The 16,670-nt window shown below is 48.9% G+C and overlaps 1 protein-coding gene across 1 annotated transcript; it reads left to right on the forward strand.

Annotated features, from left to right (window-relative positions):
* Positions 1-508: 508 nt before the first annotated feature.
* Positions 509-16,463, forward strand: LOC144148059 (prolyl 4-hydroxylase subunit alpha-1-like). Its single transcript, XM_077679657.1, has 2 exons — positions 509-589; positions 14,912-16,463. The coding sequence occupies exons 1-2, from the start codon at positions 509-511 to the stop codon at positions 15,404-15,406; spliced, it is 576 nt and encodes a 191-aa protein (XP_077535783.1). The 3' UTR covers positions 15,407-16,463.
* The last annotated feature ends 207 nt before the right edge of the window (positions 16,464-16,670 follow it).

Raw genomic sequence — 16,670 nt, forward strand, 5'->3', positions numbered from 1 at the left:
ACACAGGGTGTCAGGGCGTTCAAACTGGCGAAATAAACCAGTTCCAGCCTAAGCGATGTCGTGGCTGGTTGTATCTCCGCCGGTCGCGACGCCCCCTATTCGTTGCCTGCTCACATCAGTCAGCCAAGTGAAGAAGAAGATGCCTTCCGTTTGGCCTCAATTCTTCGTGCTCTGCTTGTATTTCGGAAACGCTTTAACCTCGAATGATATCTTCACGTCCAGCCAGCATCTGCAGGAAGTGCTTGCGAGTGAATCCCTCACCCGGGAAGACGTCTCCTACCTTCTGTTGCGGGAAAAGCGGAGGTTGACTATAGCGAAGCAGCAGCACACCAAATGGGAGATGGCCGCCTCCTCTTGCATCAGTCACGATGCCCTAGGAAAGTTCCTTTACGCGAGTCGTTTCGGTGCCTTTTGGAGAGATGTTCTTGTCAAACGCTTGAATCCAGACAGCGGTCCTCTGCGACTTGCCTTCATGTCGCCATCGTCTCGCCATTGGTGGCCGACAGATATGGACGTGAACGGTGCGGCTGTTTCAGTCTGCAAGCTTCAACAGGTCTACGACATACCGACGTCCAGGATGGGGGCCATGGCATCCCCTTATATCCTCGCCACTTCCCCAGACGTATCGGTAGATGTCGCCAGGGGTTGCTTCGTTAAAGGAAGGTTCGGCAACACTTCTGCCTGGCTTCAAGCTGCCCTCTTGAACGCAAAAGCACGTAGCAGCACAAGCAGGAGACTGGCTCTGGGTGCCTCTTGGCTTGAAGCGAATGACAAGCGTCGACGAGCATTGATAAAAAGAGGGCTTCAGCCTAGGCATTCGGGGTCACCGCCCAGTGACGTTCGATCGTACAAATCGGTGTGTGTCAGCGGGGGTGACTTAAGGCAGGCGGGGAAGGATCTAGTGTGCCGATCATCGACAGATCCCGTGCATCCTCTGCTCAAGCTGAACCCGCTTGCACTGGAGGTGCTCTCCTTGAAGCCTCGCATCGTCCTTTTTCGGAGCTTCCTGAGCCGATCGGAGTTGACGTTTATCCGGCACAAGTCGGTGACATCGCTGGATCGTGCTCGGCTTTACATCAGTAACGAGCAGCCAAGTGGCGCCAGTTGGGAACGTATTAGTAAGGTAAGCAAAATAGTTTGCACATCTCACCGTCAGCAGAACAGTATTATATCACGTAATCGCTATGGTGCAAAGTAGAGTACAAAGGAGTAGAAGGCAATTTACAACTATCGCCTAATGCTGCTGTTTTGTTTCAAAGGTATGTTTCATCTACATACGTACAATGCCATGAATGGCGATGGTTGGTGAAGAAGCCATTACTCGTTTGATGGGGACTGGGGGAATTGTCCGCTTTGTTGCTCCTCGTGAAAACATTTTCGTTTCAACTGCTTGTATTACCAATGCAAACAAATCGTTTTAAAATTCGAAAGCTGTTATTACAAAACTAGGCAGGAATGACTGAACAAGGTGATGACTTCTCCCCCCAAAATCTAATGCATCGTATTTGTAAGTACTCTTCTATGTTGTAAGCGGAGAGAAGCGGCTTTTGAGCCTCTGCTATGGAGAGTATGAGACCAACAACAGTATTCTCGTAAGCCGTGAAACGAGAAAACAAAGCAGGTGTCCCAAGTACTGCATGTGTTTTGAAGTGTATAGGCTTGCCTAGGTGCGCTTGTTTTCACCGTATGCGTGTTGTTTGAATGTCCTACTTAGCATGCTGGGAAACGTGGTTTGTCTCACAACATCCAATTGTTCACAGTCCAATTACAGCCCAATCGCAGTGCAACCCATTGGCGCTAGTCCCTCGTGTGTACGTGAAATGCAGAAGTGGAGATTTCGGGGCCAGTTGGTGCATTCCGACGTCTTGGGAAAAACAGCGAAAATACAACGAAGACACCAGGCAAAGAAAGACATGCCATCGAAGATATTTTAACATGTTTTAAGTGGTGGTCTGACACCTTCAATGGTACCTTTTAACTTCTTAGTTTTAAAGGCGACAATTATGTTGGCTAGATTAACTCTTCTGGAACTAAAAAATCTTCAGTGCCATTAGATTCAAACCACTCTAAGTTGGTAAAAAGAAGAGAAGCACAACTATTTTTCCAGAATGCGCTTGAGGAAAGCTGTTGCCGCGTTATTGAGGAGGTTAATTGCTGGAGGTTTTTCGGTATTACTGGTAATAGCGGTCGCTGCGTGTGTGCATGTAAATTTCAAAAGGCGAAATCAAACAGTGCTAGGCCGCGACAAATACATAGAAAAGAGAAACGTTGAATTAATGTGATATTTTCACAAAATTTCACACAATACCAAGAAAATTGGTGAGGGCATGCAGTACAAGTCGTGTTATCCCCTCCGGGTAGGCTATCAGGTCTCTATAGCTTGTACGTAGAAAGGGCTGGAAAGAAGAAAAACAAGTACGGAAGCAGTGTGACGCGTGTGACATACACAATCCTGTTGACATGTGGTGAGACATAGATCAGCCAAACGGGCCGATGTGTGACTAAGTGGTTACGCGGACACTGCGCTTTGATCAACTCTCAAGGAACCGGTCGTCTTGCCTTTCACGGTCGCTAGTACAAGTGTGCACCATGTTTTGAAAATGTAACTTTTCCGGACAAAGGCATAACGAAAAGGAAGAGAGAGATGCTTGAAGCGTCGTTTTATATGAGACAGCAACAAGCAGCAAAGTGTGTTAGTGTACTATTATGAGCAATAGGAAAGAGAACACAGGAACGCGTGGCAAACAGCCTCGAAACAGACTCGGAGCGATACTGGGGTGGCGCTGTGAAAAACGAAGGGGGAAAGGAGGGCGCTCTTCCACTAACTTTTGGCACCCCTACCACGCTGGCATTTCTACAAAGCCGCAGGTTACGTCATTTCACCGATAATACGGTATCACGGAGCAAGATGTACGGTATCGTCGGACAGCCGATAAGACGCACGGCGGGAATGGGAACAGTTGTTAGAACAGCGTCCCCCTTTCCACTTTGTTTCGGACGGCGGCCGCTGCGTATCACTCATATCTGGGTCTGAGGGTATTTTCTACGCGTTCCTGTGTTCTCTTTCATATTGCTCATAATAGTACCTTCCATTGCCTTCAGTGATGTCATTACAACAATTCCTACAAGGCTGATGTTTGTTTATTAGGGTGGTGCACTCAGTCTGGAGTGTCTTTTTGGGCAAAAAGCTTTGTGCATGCGTTGCAGTTGGTTGGTCGTAGGATGTGTCATTCTTCAATCAAACGTTCAGTTGCAAGTCCAGCGCGAGTGTTGTCTTTTCTTTGCCTTGCGTCTGTGCTGTACCTTCGTTGATATTATCCAATCCCTGCAACGTGCCTGGGAAGTTGTTTGGGGGGAAAAAAGGAAAAGCATCACATATACAAGCTTGCCCGGAAACATCAGTCCTCTAATGAGCAGACGGCGTTTCCCTGAGGCAGGAGACGGCAGCATCCATTCGCTCGATATTAAAAATGGAAACCAAGAAACAATGCAAGCCATTCCACGTAGTATAGGTGGAGGAGCAGCGATGCATTATAAAATACACATCGTACACATGGTTATAGAATTGGGGAGGACAGGCAGTTGCGGGAGTTGGTGATCATACCTAGTGGCGGAACAGTGCCTCTTTTCAGAAATACGTGAAAAACGAACAGAATGAGTCCTTTGCATGAGCCGAATTTGAAAAAAGCAACGCAAAATATTTTGCCAGGACCTGTTTTCTTCAACAAAAGTGTTGTATTGTGAGTACAATTCTATTGATATTTCACACCCATTCTCTTTTTCTTCTGGCGTATTTGTTAATAGCTCCGATGATTGGCCACCGAGATTGAGAATGAGTTTTTCTACGTCCACGCCCAGAAATGACCGGGACAGCACTAGGAAGAATTGCAACGTTGAGCTCTGCCAAATCTCTCGCATTTGCACTTTCAATCAAATCTTTGCCGAAACACTGGGCCCCTAAAGGCGTCAAGAAGCCCATAGCTCGTTTGGCGTCTAATGGTTCTACAAAATAGGAGTTCGTTTTTAATGAAGCAAATGCTGGTGTGTCTCTATAGTAACTGCACAAATTTCGGCTGAAACTTAAAAATAATTTAGGAGATATAAACAAAACACGTGAAGGTGTGGTGACTGCCGAGGCACTTTCTGGTGACTCCTCTACGACGCCAGAGAATATTGTTTCTGCGATTGGCTGCCGGTGACCTTAGCCATGGCGAAGAAACATGACTGGGCGATTGCACATGGTGAGGCCTCTACTTCGGTTTATTGCTATCACATAAATGTTAACGTGTGTTATTCCTGGTACGTCATACGTCACTCTTGCGGATACTTCGTCCCTGCAGCGCGAAACTTGCAAGTTTTTTCATACGCCTTGTGGTTGCCCTGCTGAAAAAAAGGTCTGTCGTGTCTGAATAAAGCTTAGTGAAATACCAGAGGCTAGGTCATTCAAATTGAACAAAGTTATATGTTGTCTTTCAGGCGTATTCTATATGCGGCCTTCTCACACATACGGCAGAAAACATTGTATTTATGGCCTCTTCTATATGCGGCCTTCTCACATATACGGCAGAAAACAAAGTGAATACGCTGATCATCAGCTGCTGTTTATGTACAACGCAGCCTGTGTAATACTGCCTGACGCTCGAGGTGGAAATGGCGAAACAGCCATTCACATTATGCTCTCCGATAGCGGCGCTGGCCTTTGCGTGAGGTCCAGTCTATAGTACAAGCTCTTAGAAAAACTCTTAGAAAAACTCCACTCGGCAGCGCCGCTGTGCGGCAATTACAAGAAACGATCAGCATGGCTTGCCAAGCCTTCGCGAGGTGGCGCTTCGATAGCTTGATAATAAAAGCCCCCTAAAAAATACAGGGGCCCTATTTAAAAAATAAAGCCGTTCCACTCAGTGTAAAACGTGTCGAAAGTACAGAGCAGTGATTCGCCATAATGGGCAGTAGCGCCGTTATCTGCCCACTCCCACCACCCAATCCAATTGAAATTTCCCGCCTTCGCAGTACTCGCGCGACCCCTGCTTGAAACTCGGCCAGATGCTGGTCTCTTCTTTTAAGTGCGCAGCACTTTCTCGCCTTGTCGTCGTAGCTCGCTCGCTGGACCAAAGTAGAGCAACAGGCGTTCCGTTGTAGCGCTGTCGTCGCGGCGTAGCCGAGACGTTTCGAAAGCTAAGCGGTTTCTGTAGTCAGAAGCGTTCGAAACTCGTGTACCGCTGGCGCTTGTCCTACATCTGCCTGGTGTGTAACGCAAACAAAACTATAGGTACATTTGAGGGAAAATATACGTAATCCACTGGCAGCGCCCGCGTTCACTTGGTTAAGAACGCTCGTTGGGTTTGTTTTTACGATATTAAGCGAAAAATGCGGTCGCGCAAGAAAAAAAAAATCACGCCATATCCACGGAATGAACGATGATAAGTGGGGCGAAGCTCGAGAGGGGGAGATCATCAGTAACCGTAACTCTCCAGTGAAAGTTCACCCATTACATCATTAAGAAAGACGTAAGACTGTGTGCGTACATTGTACAAATCAACTTTTATTTTCGGAGTCAATGCTCCCAGGCCCAGACCTGGTGAAAGACCCCGCGCCATCGAGGACTACCCCGCACCTCTACCACAATTTGTCACGTAGGATGGGACACAACGGTAAAGAAAGAACTTTTATTTAGGGCGAACTTGTGCCCGAACAAGACGAGAGGAAACGAGCAAAGGTCCTTGCGTCTCGTTCGATCTCCGAGAACGACTGCCTGCGTTCGTGGCGTGATCTCCCCCTCGCAGTGCACGTGCGCTCGCGCCTCCGTTGGCGAACACAGACAAGCTCGCGCTCCCGGTGCCGAGTTTGCGCTGCCGGTTGCAGCCGGTTCTTGCGCGTGCAACGCGGCCCACTTTGCGACATCTCCGAAAGCATGCGGCGGTCGCGTACCACGAGACACAAGGGATGGACATACCCATGACTTAAGGAGCTTCGCCCCTAAAAGGGCGCGTTCTAAACGACGCGGAAAGGCTCCACACGCAAGAAAAAAATGGCGGGTTCGAAATGCTGCAGAATGGCTCAAGCCCCGCAAGAAAGAAAATGGCGCGTTCGAAATGATGGAAAAACGCTTCAGCAGCGCAGGGAAGAGATGCACGTTTAAAATCACGCAAAACAGCTCCAGCATACGACGTTAAAGCAAGCACAAAAAAATTACACCATCTTCCCACGTGGGAACCCTGAGGGGATGCAAAGCCGCGGAGTAGTAGCGTGTTAATTGGTTGTTAGAGTAAAGACACTTGTAGTAGCGTATTAAATGTCTTCTTTATTTGTCGAGTAGTGGATAACGTTTGGCGGCTTCTCGTTCTCGAAGCGAGGAATCTGCTGTTCGACGCTGGCGTTTCGAAGCGTTGTCACGTTGCCGAACGCCATCTGGATCAGCTACTGGCCGCTGGCGTTTCAAAGCGGCTTCTCGTTCTCGAATAAGGAATCCGTTGCTCAACGCGGCCGTTTACGTTCGGTGTCGCGAGCTCTCCTCTGTGCAGTCTTGTCTTCGGAGGTGCTCGCGATTCTGACAGTGTGCTGGCTGGCGCTAGTTGAAGGTGCGCCAGCATGTTCGCTAACGAAATCGTTGGCGTCCATTTGCAGTCATCGGACGGCGCAATACCGAAGAAGCAACTGAGCGGAGCGCGGACGGGTTTATTTACAGAGCAGAGGGAGTGGAGGGGAGGAGCAGCGCGCATGCGCGTGATTGGACAGCTGGTGTGCAGAGGGGAGAGGAGGAGCTGCGCGTGCTAGCGCACAGGTGGTGTGGAGAGGAGGAGGGGAGAAAGAGCGGCGTTATCACAGCTGTTGTGGAGAGGAGGAGAGGTGCGGATGCCGGACGCCGGAGGGTCAACTAAGAGATGTTTTGCATCTAAAACAACCGAACTGCCACTGGCACAGTTTCAGGCAGGGGGTGCGCGAGCACTGCGAAGGCTGGAAATGTGAATTGCATGGGGTGGTAGCAGTCAGCGGATAACGACGGTACCACGCATTATGTCGAGTCAGTGCTCTGTACTTCTGACAGCTTTCACATTGACTTGAACGGCTTTATTTCTTGTCGTTACCATTCCCTGGCAGGGAGGTTCTACTCGAGCCCTCGCCATTCGAATGATAGCTGTCTAGCGTAATAATTTTAGGGACGTTATCGTCTGAGTACTAAAGAACATTTTAGGTTGTAGACAGCGCGATAGTACAAGGAGCTCGTGCAATTCTCCAATGGGAGGCGTGAAATCGTAACGGGTAGATGCAGCAGAACCGCAGGTTACGCCAGCGGTCATAGCGAGGCAAAATAGATCTCACTTTCCTGCGGCGTAAGCACACTGCATGCAAGCAGAAGTGGAGAAGGTGTGCTTAGGATTTAAGAGAGACTTAAACGTGCTACGAAGGCCCAGTTCGACGCTAGTGAAACAGAACACAGAGCCTGGCTCGTCAATGGTGTTTTGGGTAATACAATGCTTAGCATTTTTTCATCGACAGCTTGCAAAATACGAATAGTTTGAGGTTTGCGATTTGCTTGGTTCAGTTGGGTTATGGCGCGTAGTTCGAAATGTACAGAGCGCTGAGCTCTACAACGGCCTCAGTAATACTCGCGTTTTAAAAAAAACTTCGCAAACACCATTTTCTTTTCGTCGTACTACTTTCGTGTTGTTCATGGTGTCCTCCTCACTCCGTTTTTTTCTTTTCTCGCTTACTTGCAGCGTCTGCGTATTATCACCCAGTCACCGGGTCTCAGAAATCTCTTAACTATAATTGGTTACGCCACCTTGTCTTGCAGTATCCCCACACTCCATTTATCATCCGTTGGGACTTTAATGCGAAAAGTAATACATGGGGGTATGACTCTACGCATGGTCGGTGCTCCTGCCTTGAGGCTGCCATTGACGATTGTTGTCTCTCTCTTCTTAATGACCCTACGTTAACCACCCACGTCGGTCTTTATCCCGGGCAGAAAAACACTTCGCCTGACCTAACCATTGCCACTACAGGAGTGATTCACACTTATAGCCCGTATACCACCACCTGGGGTAGTGATCAGTATCTAATTTTCTGCACTCTCTGAGGCAAGCGCTTCCGCACTCGCCAATGTCGTTCGCGCATTGATGGGCAAATTTCTCGATCCACCGCCTGTGTCCCTCAAAATGCAACCATACCGAAGTTCACTGCTGTCATACGCTCTGCGACAGCACACGCTACAGAGAAAATTTTATCCGACTTTTCAAGACCTGCATTTGACGCTCATCTTACCGACCTCTTGGAAGCGCGTGCAAACACTCACCACTCACTGTCTAACCAACGACCAACGAACATTGGTATAGTACAACGTGCATTGGCATAGTCTCTGTGCTAAGCTCGGTAAAGAAAGAGGAATTTCCAAGCTGTGGAGCACGTTTCGGAGCTTCTCGGGCAAGCCCAAGGGAAAAACTGCGCTATTCCTTCGCTCATTCCCCGGCATCACCAGTGGACGTAGAAAATCGGCTGATAACGATTTTTTGTTCCTCAAGCCCCTCGCAGCACCCCCCCCCCCTCTTCGCTGCCGATCATCACGATTCCGGACGTGGATACGCATCTCGACGTCCCATTTACCATGGGCGAGTTTACGGCTGCTCTTCACCAGCGCAAACCTCTCTTTGCCCTTGGTCATGATGGTGTGACATGGCAGCACCTGCGTAACTTAAAGGAGTGTGCACTTTTACTACTGCTGAACATGACTAACAGTTACTGTGCCTCTGGTGACTTTCCCAACGAACTCAAACTGACAATGGTTCATCCAATACCGAAGCCGAACAAAGACCCTTCTGTGCTGAGTAACCTCCAGCCTGTTTTTCTCACACCCACGATCTGTAAACTTGTTGAACGCCTGATGAACAACCGGCTTCAGTTTTAGTAAAACCTGGATGTAACGAATTTGACAAAAGCTGGCAATTTTTCGTTACATCGAGGTTTTTGTTTCATGCAGATTTCGACTAAGGCTAGTGAGAATGAAGAAGAAACGAAGCCACAGTGCTAGACAGCAGTGACTACAATCTCATCCTTCGTGTACTTATTTCACCGCAAAAAATTGGGTGATTCGCGCCTCCTGCTTTGGCACGAGCTTAGGCACTCCACGGCACCCCAAAGAAGAGAGGTCACTTACCTGCGTATTTACAAACATAACTTAAGTAGCACTTTCGCCTTTTGACACTTTTCGGCGGCTTAATGCGTTACAAGAACCAAACTTATGATGAAAGGATTGCCTTTTTGCGAACTTGATGCTCTTTACTGCACTCGATCCATTGTTGACAGACTGCTAGCTGGGATAATATACCAGGCGGCTACATTCTCCTTTCTCGCCAGCGGAGACGGTATTTAAAAGTGTGCGCTTTTCTGGAAAAAACACAACTTTTCGTTTTCTAGCAGCAGTACTCATCAATGACGAAGCGATACCACAGATCGAAGGGGAGACGCGCAACCACACGCGGGCAGGACGGCCTAGCACCTCAAAACTTAACCGCACTCACACGTGCAAACGCACGGTAGTTTGCGGTACGGGCGAAAACAAAACGTCAAGGGTAGTTACTCTTGCGAGCTGGTGTAGGGTCAGGCTACACAAGCAAAACGAGAAGTGCCTGCTGTGTTAGCCACGGGATGGTGCTAGCCCCTCCGATTATCGTCAGCATAATCATCACCATCATAATCATAATCAAGACGCATTTCTTTAGGCGATTCCGGATGTTTTCGTTGCTGCTTGCTCCTTACGGTAGTTGTAGTATTCGCTAATTTAGTTTATTTCTCCTGTAGATTCTCGAGTGAAAGTGCAAAAAACAATGACTTATCCGCTAGCCGACTTCGCTACATCAACGCTAACCACCGCGACGTTTCTCTACATAGAGATCGCGAACAAATGCGCTTCAATGGGGCGGCAATAGGGAATCAAAAAACGTCGTTAAATCCAGAAATTTCTTACATAGAAGTTTGATACATTCAGATTTACTGTATTTTTAATATGCACGCCCCTGGTTCTATCCGTCCAGGACTGGCTACCGTCCTCACCTCGGTACTCACGATTGCCTTTGGCTACTACGACGCGGTCTAAACCGTACGTCATGAGCTGGAAATCCAGATTATGTCCTCACTTTTGACGTGCGAAAAGCCTTATAGCTCGATATAGCCTTTTCAAGATAAGGGACCCAAATCTGGGTTCGCAATCGTCTAGAAAATCGACCGATTCGGCCCCCCTGCGCGCCTCCAGGATGGAGCCCCAGGACCTTTCATGTAGATAAGGGCGTTCCACAGGGTTGTGCCCTTGGACGCGTACTTTTCAATTTGGCCATGGAACGCGACGCCCGCAATCTAGATCGGGACACTGCGGCTCGTTTTGCTATCTATTATCTATGCTGACGACCAAGCAGAATGGGTTGAGGCCGCCAACCACGACTGCCCGGATGACATGGCTACGGAATTGCAGGCATGGGTGAACAGCCTTTCAACTACACTTCCAACCCTTGGCCTTGAATTAGCACCCGAAAAGCCCGAATTTATTCTGGTCCACGGCCATCTCCAACTGCCCACAAATGTGCATCATACCATCTACATCGGCGACACACCCATTTCCTCCCACTGCGGTCGTATACACTCGCTCGGCTTCCCCCTCGCCAGTCACAACAGCGCTCGACAGTGCATAAGTCACGTGCGGAAAAATTGGAACCCAAAGCTCCACCTAATCTCTCGTCTCTCACACAAATTTGCCGGTGCTCACTAATAGGCGTGCCTCAGGCTCGCTCGGCCGGTAGTGGTCGGTTGTCTCACTTATGGCGCTCCGGCCTACAGCCCATCCTCGACTCAGACGAAACATTTACCGGTCCTTTATCGAGACATGCTCCTTTCCATCCCTTGACTTCGCAGGCATACCCACGTCAATGCACTTGATGGGCTGCTCCGTTGCCTCTTAAAGAAGAGCTCCTCGCGGAAGCACTCGGGCGACAAACCTTTCGGAGGACCACGCTACAGGGGACGGCCCTCTCCGCTTGGGACTTGCGTATTCTTCCGACACTTCTGCTCACCTCACCTCCGCAACCGCAGTGGTCACTCCCGCCTGTCACAGTGGTCCATAAACGAAGCGGTATCTCCCGTAATCGACCTGTTGCCAGTGAGAAAGCCCTGGATGGCGTCCTTGCAACAAAATTTTCAGATGAAGCGTACATTTTCACGGACGCCAGCCGTTCGCCTCCCCATATGGGTCTGGTCCGGCGCTGCCCAGCTCGGCCGGCCTGGATGGCTCTGTCATTCGGCCATGACAACACTCGTCTCACTTGGAAGCAGAACTTCAGAGCATCCTCAGCGCAGTGGATCACCTGACGTACAGTACTGCAACGCCGCCCCCTCTACGTCTTCGGATCCTCACGGATTCCCATCAGGCACTTCGAGAACTCCGCAAGTCCTTACTTTGATCCCCTAACTCTACACGAAATACAACACATGATCGACATTCTGGCTCGAAATGGGACCAGTGCCAGTTTGGCATGCCTGCCGGGTCACCAGGCTCACATGGAGGAAGCAAGGGAGTATCTGGCTGGTACCCCTCCCATGGACGACGACGCATTGCGCCTCTCTCCTGGCCCTCACCTTCAACTGGACCACGCACGTCATGCTCAAAAATTACGCCTTGCGCATGTTACACCCGCTGGCTACACGGCTCCGGCTCTTCCGATGCATCGCTTTGCGGAAATATTCATAAACAAAACGCAGCCCTCACACACCACTTGATGAGAAAATGGATTCACCCGGCAAGACCTCCACCTCCTTACTGCCTCTACTGCCAAACGTCAGTGTTCGCCACCCTCAATGACTTCATCTGGCTCTGCGCCACAGTTTCTTCGCATCGCCCTATACTCATCAATGCTTTTCCATGTGATGATTCTCAAGACAAACCCCCCCCCCCCCCCCTAAAAGACCCAAATTTTCTCACAGCACTCGGGGTGTTTGGCTTAGAGAGTGGGCTCTCAAGTTTAGTGTAAACCGGGGCCTACCTCGGTCGTAATAGTTTGCTCATATGATCTCGACTCTAGCCTGGCTCTGCTGATGTCACTGATCTCTTCTATGACGTTCCCTTCTATGAATTTGAAGTACCGATTATTTGTGCTACTCGGGTACTCCTTCCTTCCTCTTTCTCCTCTTCCTCTATTTTAGTTGCACGGCCTTCCCTTTGAAAGAAAGCATCACAACAACAACTTACATAAAAACCAACCAAACAAGCCTTCCTAACTAAATGAACATATGTTTTGCTTCAAATGTACAGTCGGGGACTAAATTTTGCAGACCACGCGAGCGCATGGCAAAAGCCACCGATGCGCGCTCTGGAGGCCCGGCGCCTGTTGTCGAGACCGGCGCGACGCTCATGCGCGTCCTGTTTTACTCGCAGGCACGCCGATTTTCTCGCATCCTGCAGCGGTGCTGCAATGGTCACTCAAGCACCGCATAACGACGCCTTTGTAGCATTCTTTTCTTCCCGATGGCACATTTGGGGCCTAACGTGACGATTGCGAGGGCTTTGGCGCAAGTGTTCCTCGCGTCCTGATAAACACTTGCGCGTAATGTTTTATTTGTTTTGTGCTTTATCGTTTATAGACGATGAGACTAGCGGCTTGCGAACGGCGTCCCCGAATGAAGCTCGTACGAAGCACAGTCTTACGGGACCGCGCTACCGATGACGAAATGCCAGCTATATGAATAGCGAACCTTTATTCACCATGTTTATTGCGTAATTTGGCCACTGAACATATATTCCATCTCGCTCTCCACTGCCCATAAAGTAGGCGATTTGCAAGTTCGATAAAAGAAATTATTTCGGCGTTTTTGGTGCCTACTTCATTACTTACAAATGATAGAAATACGTACTCACATAAATAGCCTGTTCGCTCTGCCCGTCGACTTCGTAAAAATGGCACCTCGGGCTCCCTTCGAATGCCGTAAAATTCGCTACTTTTGAGAAGCTGTCTTTCAAAGGGTCATTTGCCGGCTTACTAATAGGCCAATAGATGCTGTTAGCTGAGGAGATCATGCCTACGGGGGTAATGAATTGATCCAAGGCCGGAGCAATTCTTCAAGGTCGGCTTGCATTGATTGATTATGAGGTTTTAACTCGCCCATGCTACGCAGCCGATAAGGCGCGCCGTAGTTGAACGCTCCGGATTAATTTTGATTACCTGGGAATGTGTAACATGCGCCTAAATTCCGAACACACTTGAGCATTTTCGCTTTTCGCCTCCATCAGAAAAGGGCCACCTTGCAGACGCCCAGCGGAGCGGAAGGACGAATCCAACAACGAAACAGGAGGAGTAGCTGATACTTTTTCAGTGGTTAAACACCCGTTCATCAGTGACAAAAACATTCGGAAGGCCTTAAATAGCGATTACTGTTATGTCGAGAAGTAGCGAATAATGTTATGGCATTCTTCGATGGGAACCACGTGCTGTTTTGAATAAAGCGGACGCGCAGAACGAACAGACAAGTCATATGGGTATGTCTTTCAATGATTTTTAGGTAAGGAAGTAGGCATTAAAAATAAAACAGAGGATTTCTTTTATAAAACTTGTAAATCGCCTACTTTATGGGCAGCGGAGAGCAATCTGGAATGTATGTTCAGTGGCCAAATTACACAATAAACAAGGTGAATAAAGGTTCGCTATTCATATAGCTGACATTTCGTCGTCGGTAGCGCGGTACCGTGAGACTGTGCTTCGTACGAGCTTCATTCGGGGACGCCGTTCGCAAGCCGCTAGCCTCATCGTCTATAAACGATAAAGCACAAAACAAACAAATAAAACATTACGCGCAAGTGTTTATCAGGACGCGAGGAACACTTGCGACAAAGACCTCACAATCGTCACGTTAGGCCCCAAATGTGCCATCGGGAAGAAAAGAATGCTACAAAGGCGTCGCTATGCGGTGCTTGAGTGGCCATTGCTGCACCGCTGCAGGAAGCGAGAAAATCGGCGTGCCTGCGAGTAAACAGGACGCGCATTCTCGCCGCGCCGGTCTCGACAACAGGCGCCGGGCCTCCAGGGCGCGCATCGGCGGCTTTTGCCACGCGCTCGCGTGGTCTGCAAAATTAAGTCCCCGACTGTACCTACAGTTTTATTTGCGCTAAACAACGGGGAGATGAATGACAAGCGCCAGCGGTTCCCTAGTGTCCAACGTTTATGACTATATAAACCACTTGGCTTGGCTTTCGAAGCGTGTGGGTTATGCCGTTACGACGAAGCGCTGTGCGGCTCTCCTTGGTCAGCGGCGAGCTACGAAGACAAGGCGAGACCCTAAATTGATCTGCACTTATAATGCACAGAAAGCATATACGGCGTTGCTATAAAACTCGGCCACTGTACCAGGGTGTACTGCGCAATCGCATTGCTCTTGTCCCACTAGAGCTTCATTGTCGGGAATAGGACCTCGCATGCGTCACCATAGGCGAACTCAGCCTCACCTAAAGCAAACCTGCAGAGGTGTCCAATGTGGCCGGTAGCGTCTGGTGCCCTGTCTAGCACGGCTGAATCTGCTATTGAGCGATGTGTTGTATTCTGCACGCTGTGGCACAGGCGGTGCCGGTTGTTGTGTTTGCACACTGCATGCCCTCTACACGTGTCGCCGCAGCCTGCAGATCCACTGTTTTGGGCTAGGGCGAAGCAAGAAATCTCACTTAGTGTGAGCCATGCCTTCGGGTCAAGGAGAGAAGTAAGGAAGCCGCAAGGTCGCGTTGTGCCTAAGTCCAAAAGAGAACTCTCAAAAGTGGGCACAAATAAGGGCTACGTAGTGAGGCTTTTTCAACAATTTGTGGAGGGAAGACACGTCGCTCTTGAGGCATCCTCACTGAGATAAGGAATCTTACAAACATTTTTCTGGCTATTGCACTTCGCAGGTTGCCTGGCTGTCGGACACCGGAAATGACGTTCTCCAGAGGATTTCTCGTCGCATAGCCGTGGCTACGAACCTCTCCCTGGAGTCGGCTGAGGAATATCAGGTGTCTAACTACGGCCTCGGGGGCCACTACACGCCGCATGTGGATTCACGTTCCTTCTTCCAGATTGCCAGTACACAACTGCAGGAACGAGGCAACAGGCTGGCCACCATGCTGTTCTTCCTTTCCGATGTCATGGCAGGGGGTGCCACGGCATTCGTCGAGTTGGGCATCGCAGTGAAGCCGCGTGCCGGTGACGCCCTGTTCTGGTTCGACGTTGAGCCTTACGAGGGAAGCGATTTCCCTCAGCACTTCTCCTTCTGGCACCAGAAGAGGGCACCCGATTTAAAAACCATGCACGTTGGTTGCCCTGTACTGCGGGGGTCCAAGTGGATCGCCACCAAGTGGATTCACGAGAAGGGCAACGTCGTGGTGAACTACGACTTTCCGGGTTGAGATATGCACCGTCGTAAGGAAAATCGTCTACTATAACAATTCAGTATGCTTGCTTTAGGTGCTGTTACCAATGCTTATTCCCGGTATTGTATCGACAATTAGCTGGGCTTTGGGAAATGAAGAGTAAAATGACAATTTTCTTCTTGATGCAAGACAGTTTATTTGAATACCAAAGGATGCTAGGAAAACATCTGAAGAGTAATGATTGTTGTCGACGGGAACGCCGTCCTGACAAGGTCGACACGGAGGGGTGGCATTTCTACTTGGCCCCAGGATAGTGGCTTGTACACAATATTCGTCCGAGAGGCCCTATATAGAATGCGCGGGACAAAAAATTGTCACATATCTGAGTCTAGTACCCCACTAAATTTAAAATAATGCAGCGAAGTAACAAAATCGAAAGCATGCAAGAAATCAGTTCATTATTGTTGTGCTTCGTGAAATAGGCTGTAAAGTACAGTTCGAATTTGCAAAAGGCGAAGTTGCATTTAGTAATTGTTTTTTGGCCTACTAGGTGGGTGATCAGTGGAATTTCTAACGGAATGCATTAATTTACTTTGATGACTAACCTTCCGAGATTTCTTTGTGCATGCGTCTTTTTGCCGACGATTACCGTCCTATTAACTCCATTGATGACCACCTATCTCTTGAAAGAGATTTTAACCGTATTTGTAACTGGTTCCACAAATGGTTCATGAAGTCGCTCACAAAATGCGAGGTTGTTACAATAGCCTATTAACCTCCTACCAATTCCACCGTAAACAAGCCAACTCTCAATTGTCTCCATACAGTCTAGTCCACTTACCGTTTAGAAACGATATCGTTTATAAAAATATATGGGATGTAACGATGAACAGCTATGGCACTGGCAACTTTTGTATTCGTTCTATGGTAAAATAAACCGCTTATTACAATGCTCCAGTGCAACGATATTGGATATAACGATTGAATCCGGTTATATTGTGCACCAAAAGTGCAACAGTGAAACCGCGTCAGTGATGACGCGGTTGCGCAGTCTACTCAGGTAGTGTCTTCTTAGGAGGCCCAATGCGTGACATAATCCCTGAGGGACTTTGTTTCTTCCAAGGACCTTTACCTCAGCTAGGTGAAGCACCTATAGGTGTTCTTGGAATAGAAAAGATTTGCGCTAGCTTCACACGCGGCAATCAAAGGTGACCGACTGTGGCTTCTTTTCCGCAAATTAGTACTAGTACGACCTTGCTGGCATGCGAATAAAATGTTCTGAGCTCTGTTCCGTCTTTTT

The sequence above is a fragment of the Haemaphysalis longicornis genome, unplaced genomic scaffold (assembly GCF_048455015.1).
Source record: "Haemaphysalis longicornis isolate Haplotype H1 unplaced genomic scaffold, Haemaphysalis longicornis Haplotype H1 scaffold_75, whole genome shotgun sequence".
Lineage (NCBI taxonomy): Eukaryota > Metazoa > Arthropoda > Arachnida > Ixodida > Ixodidae > Haemaphysalis > Haemaphysalis longicornis.

Excerpts from the sequence above, each read along its gene's own strand:
- LOC144148059 (XM_077679657.1), top strand. The coding sequence starts at position 509 with ATGGACGTGAACGGTGCGGCTGTTTCAGTCTGCAAGCTTCAACAGGTC. Across the intron at positions 590-14,911 it reads CGTCCAGGATGGGGGCCATG|GTTGCCTGGCTGTCGGACAC; the intron begins GCATCCCCTTAT and ends TGCACTTCGCAG.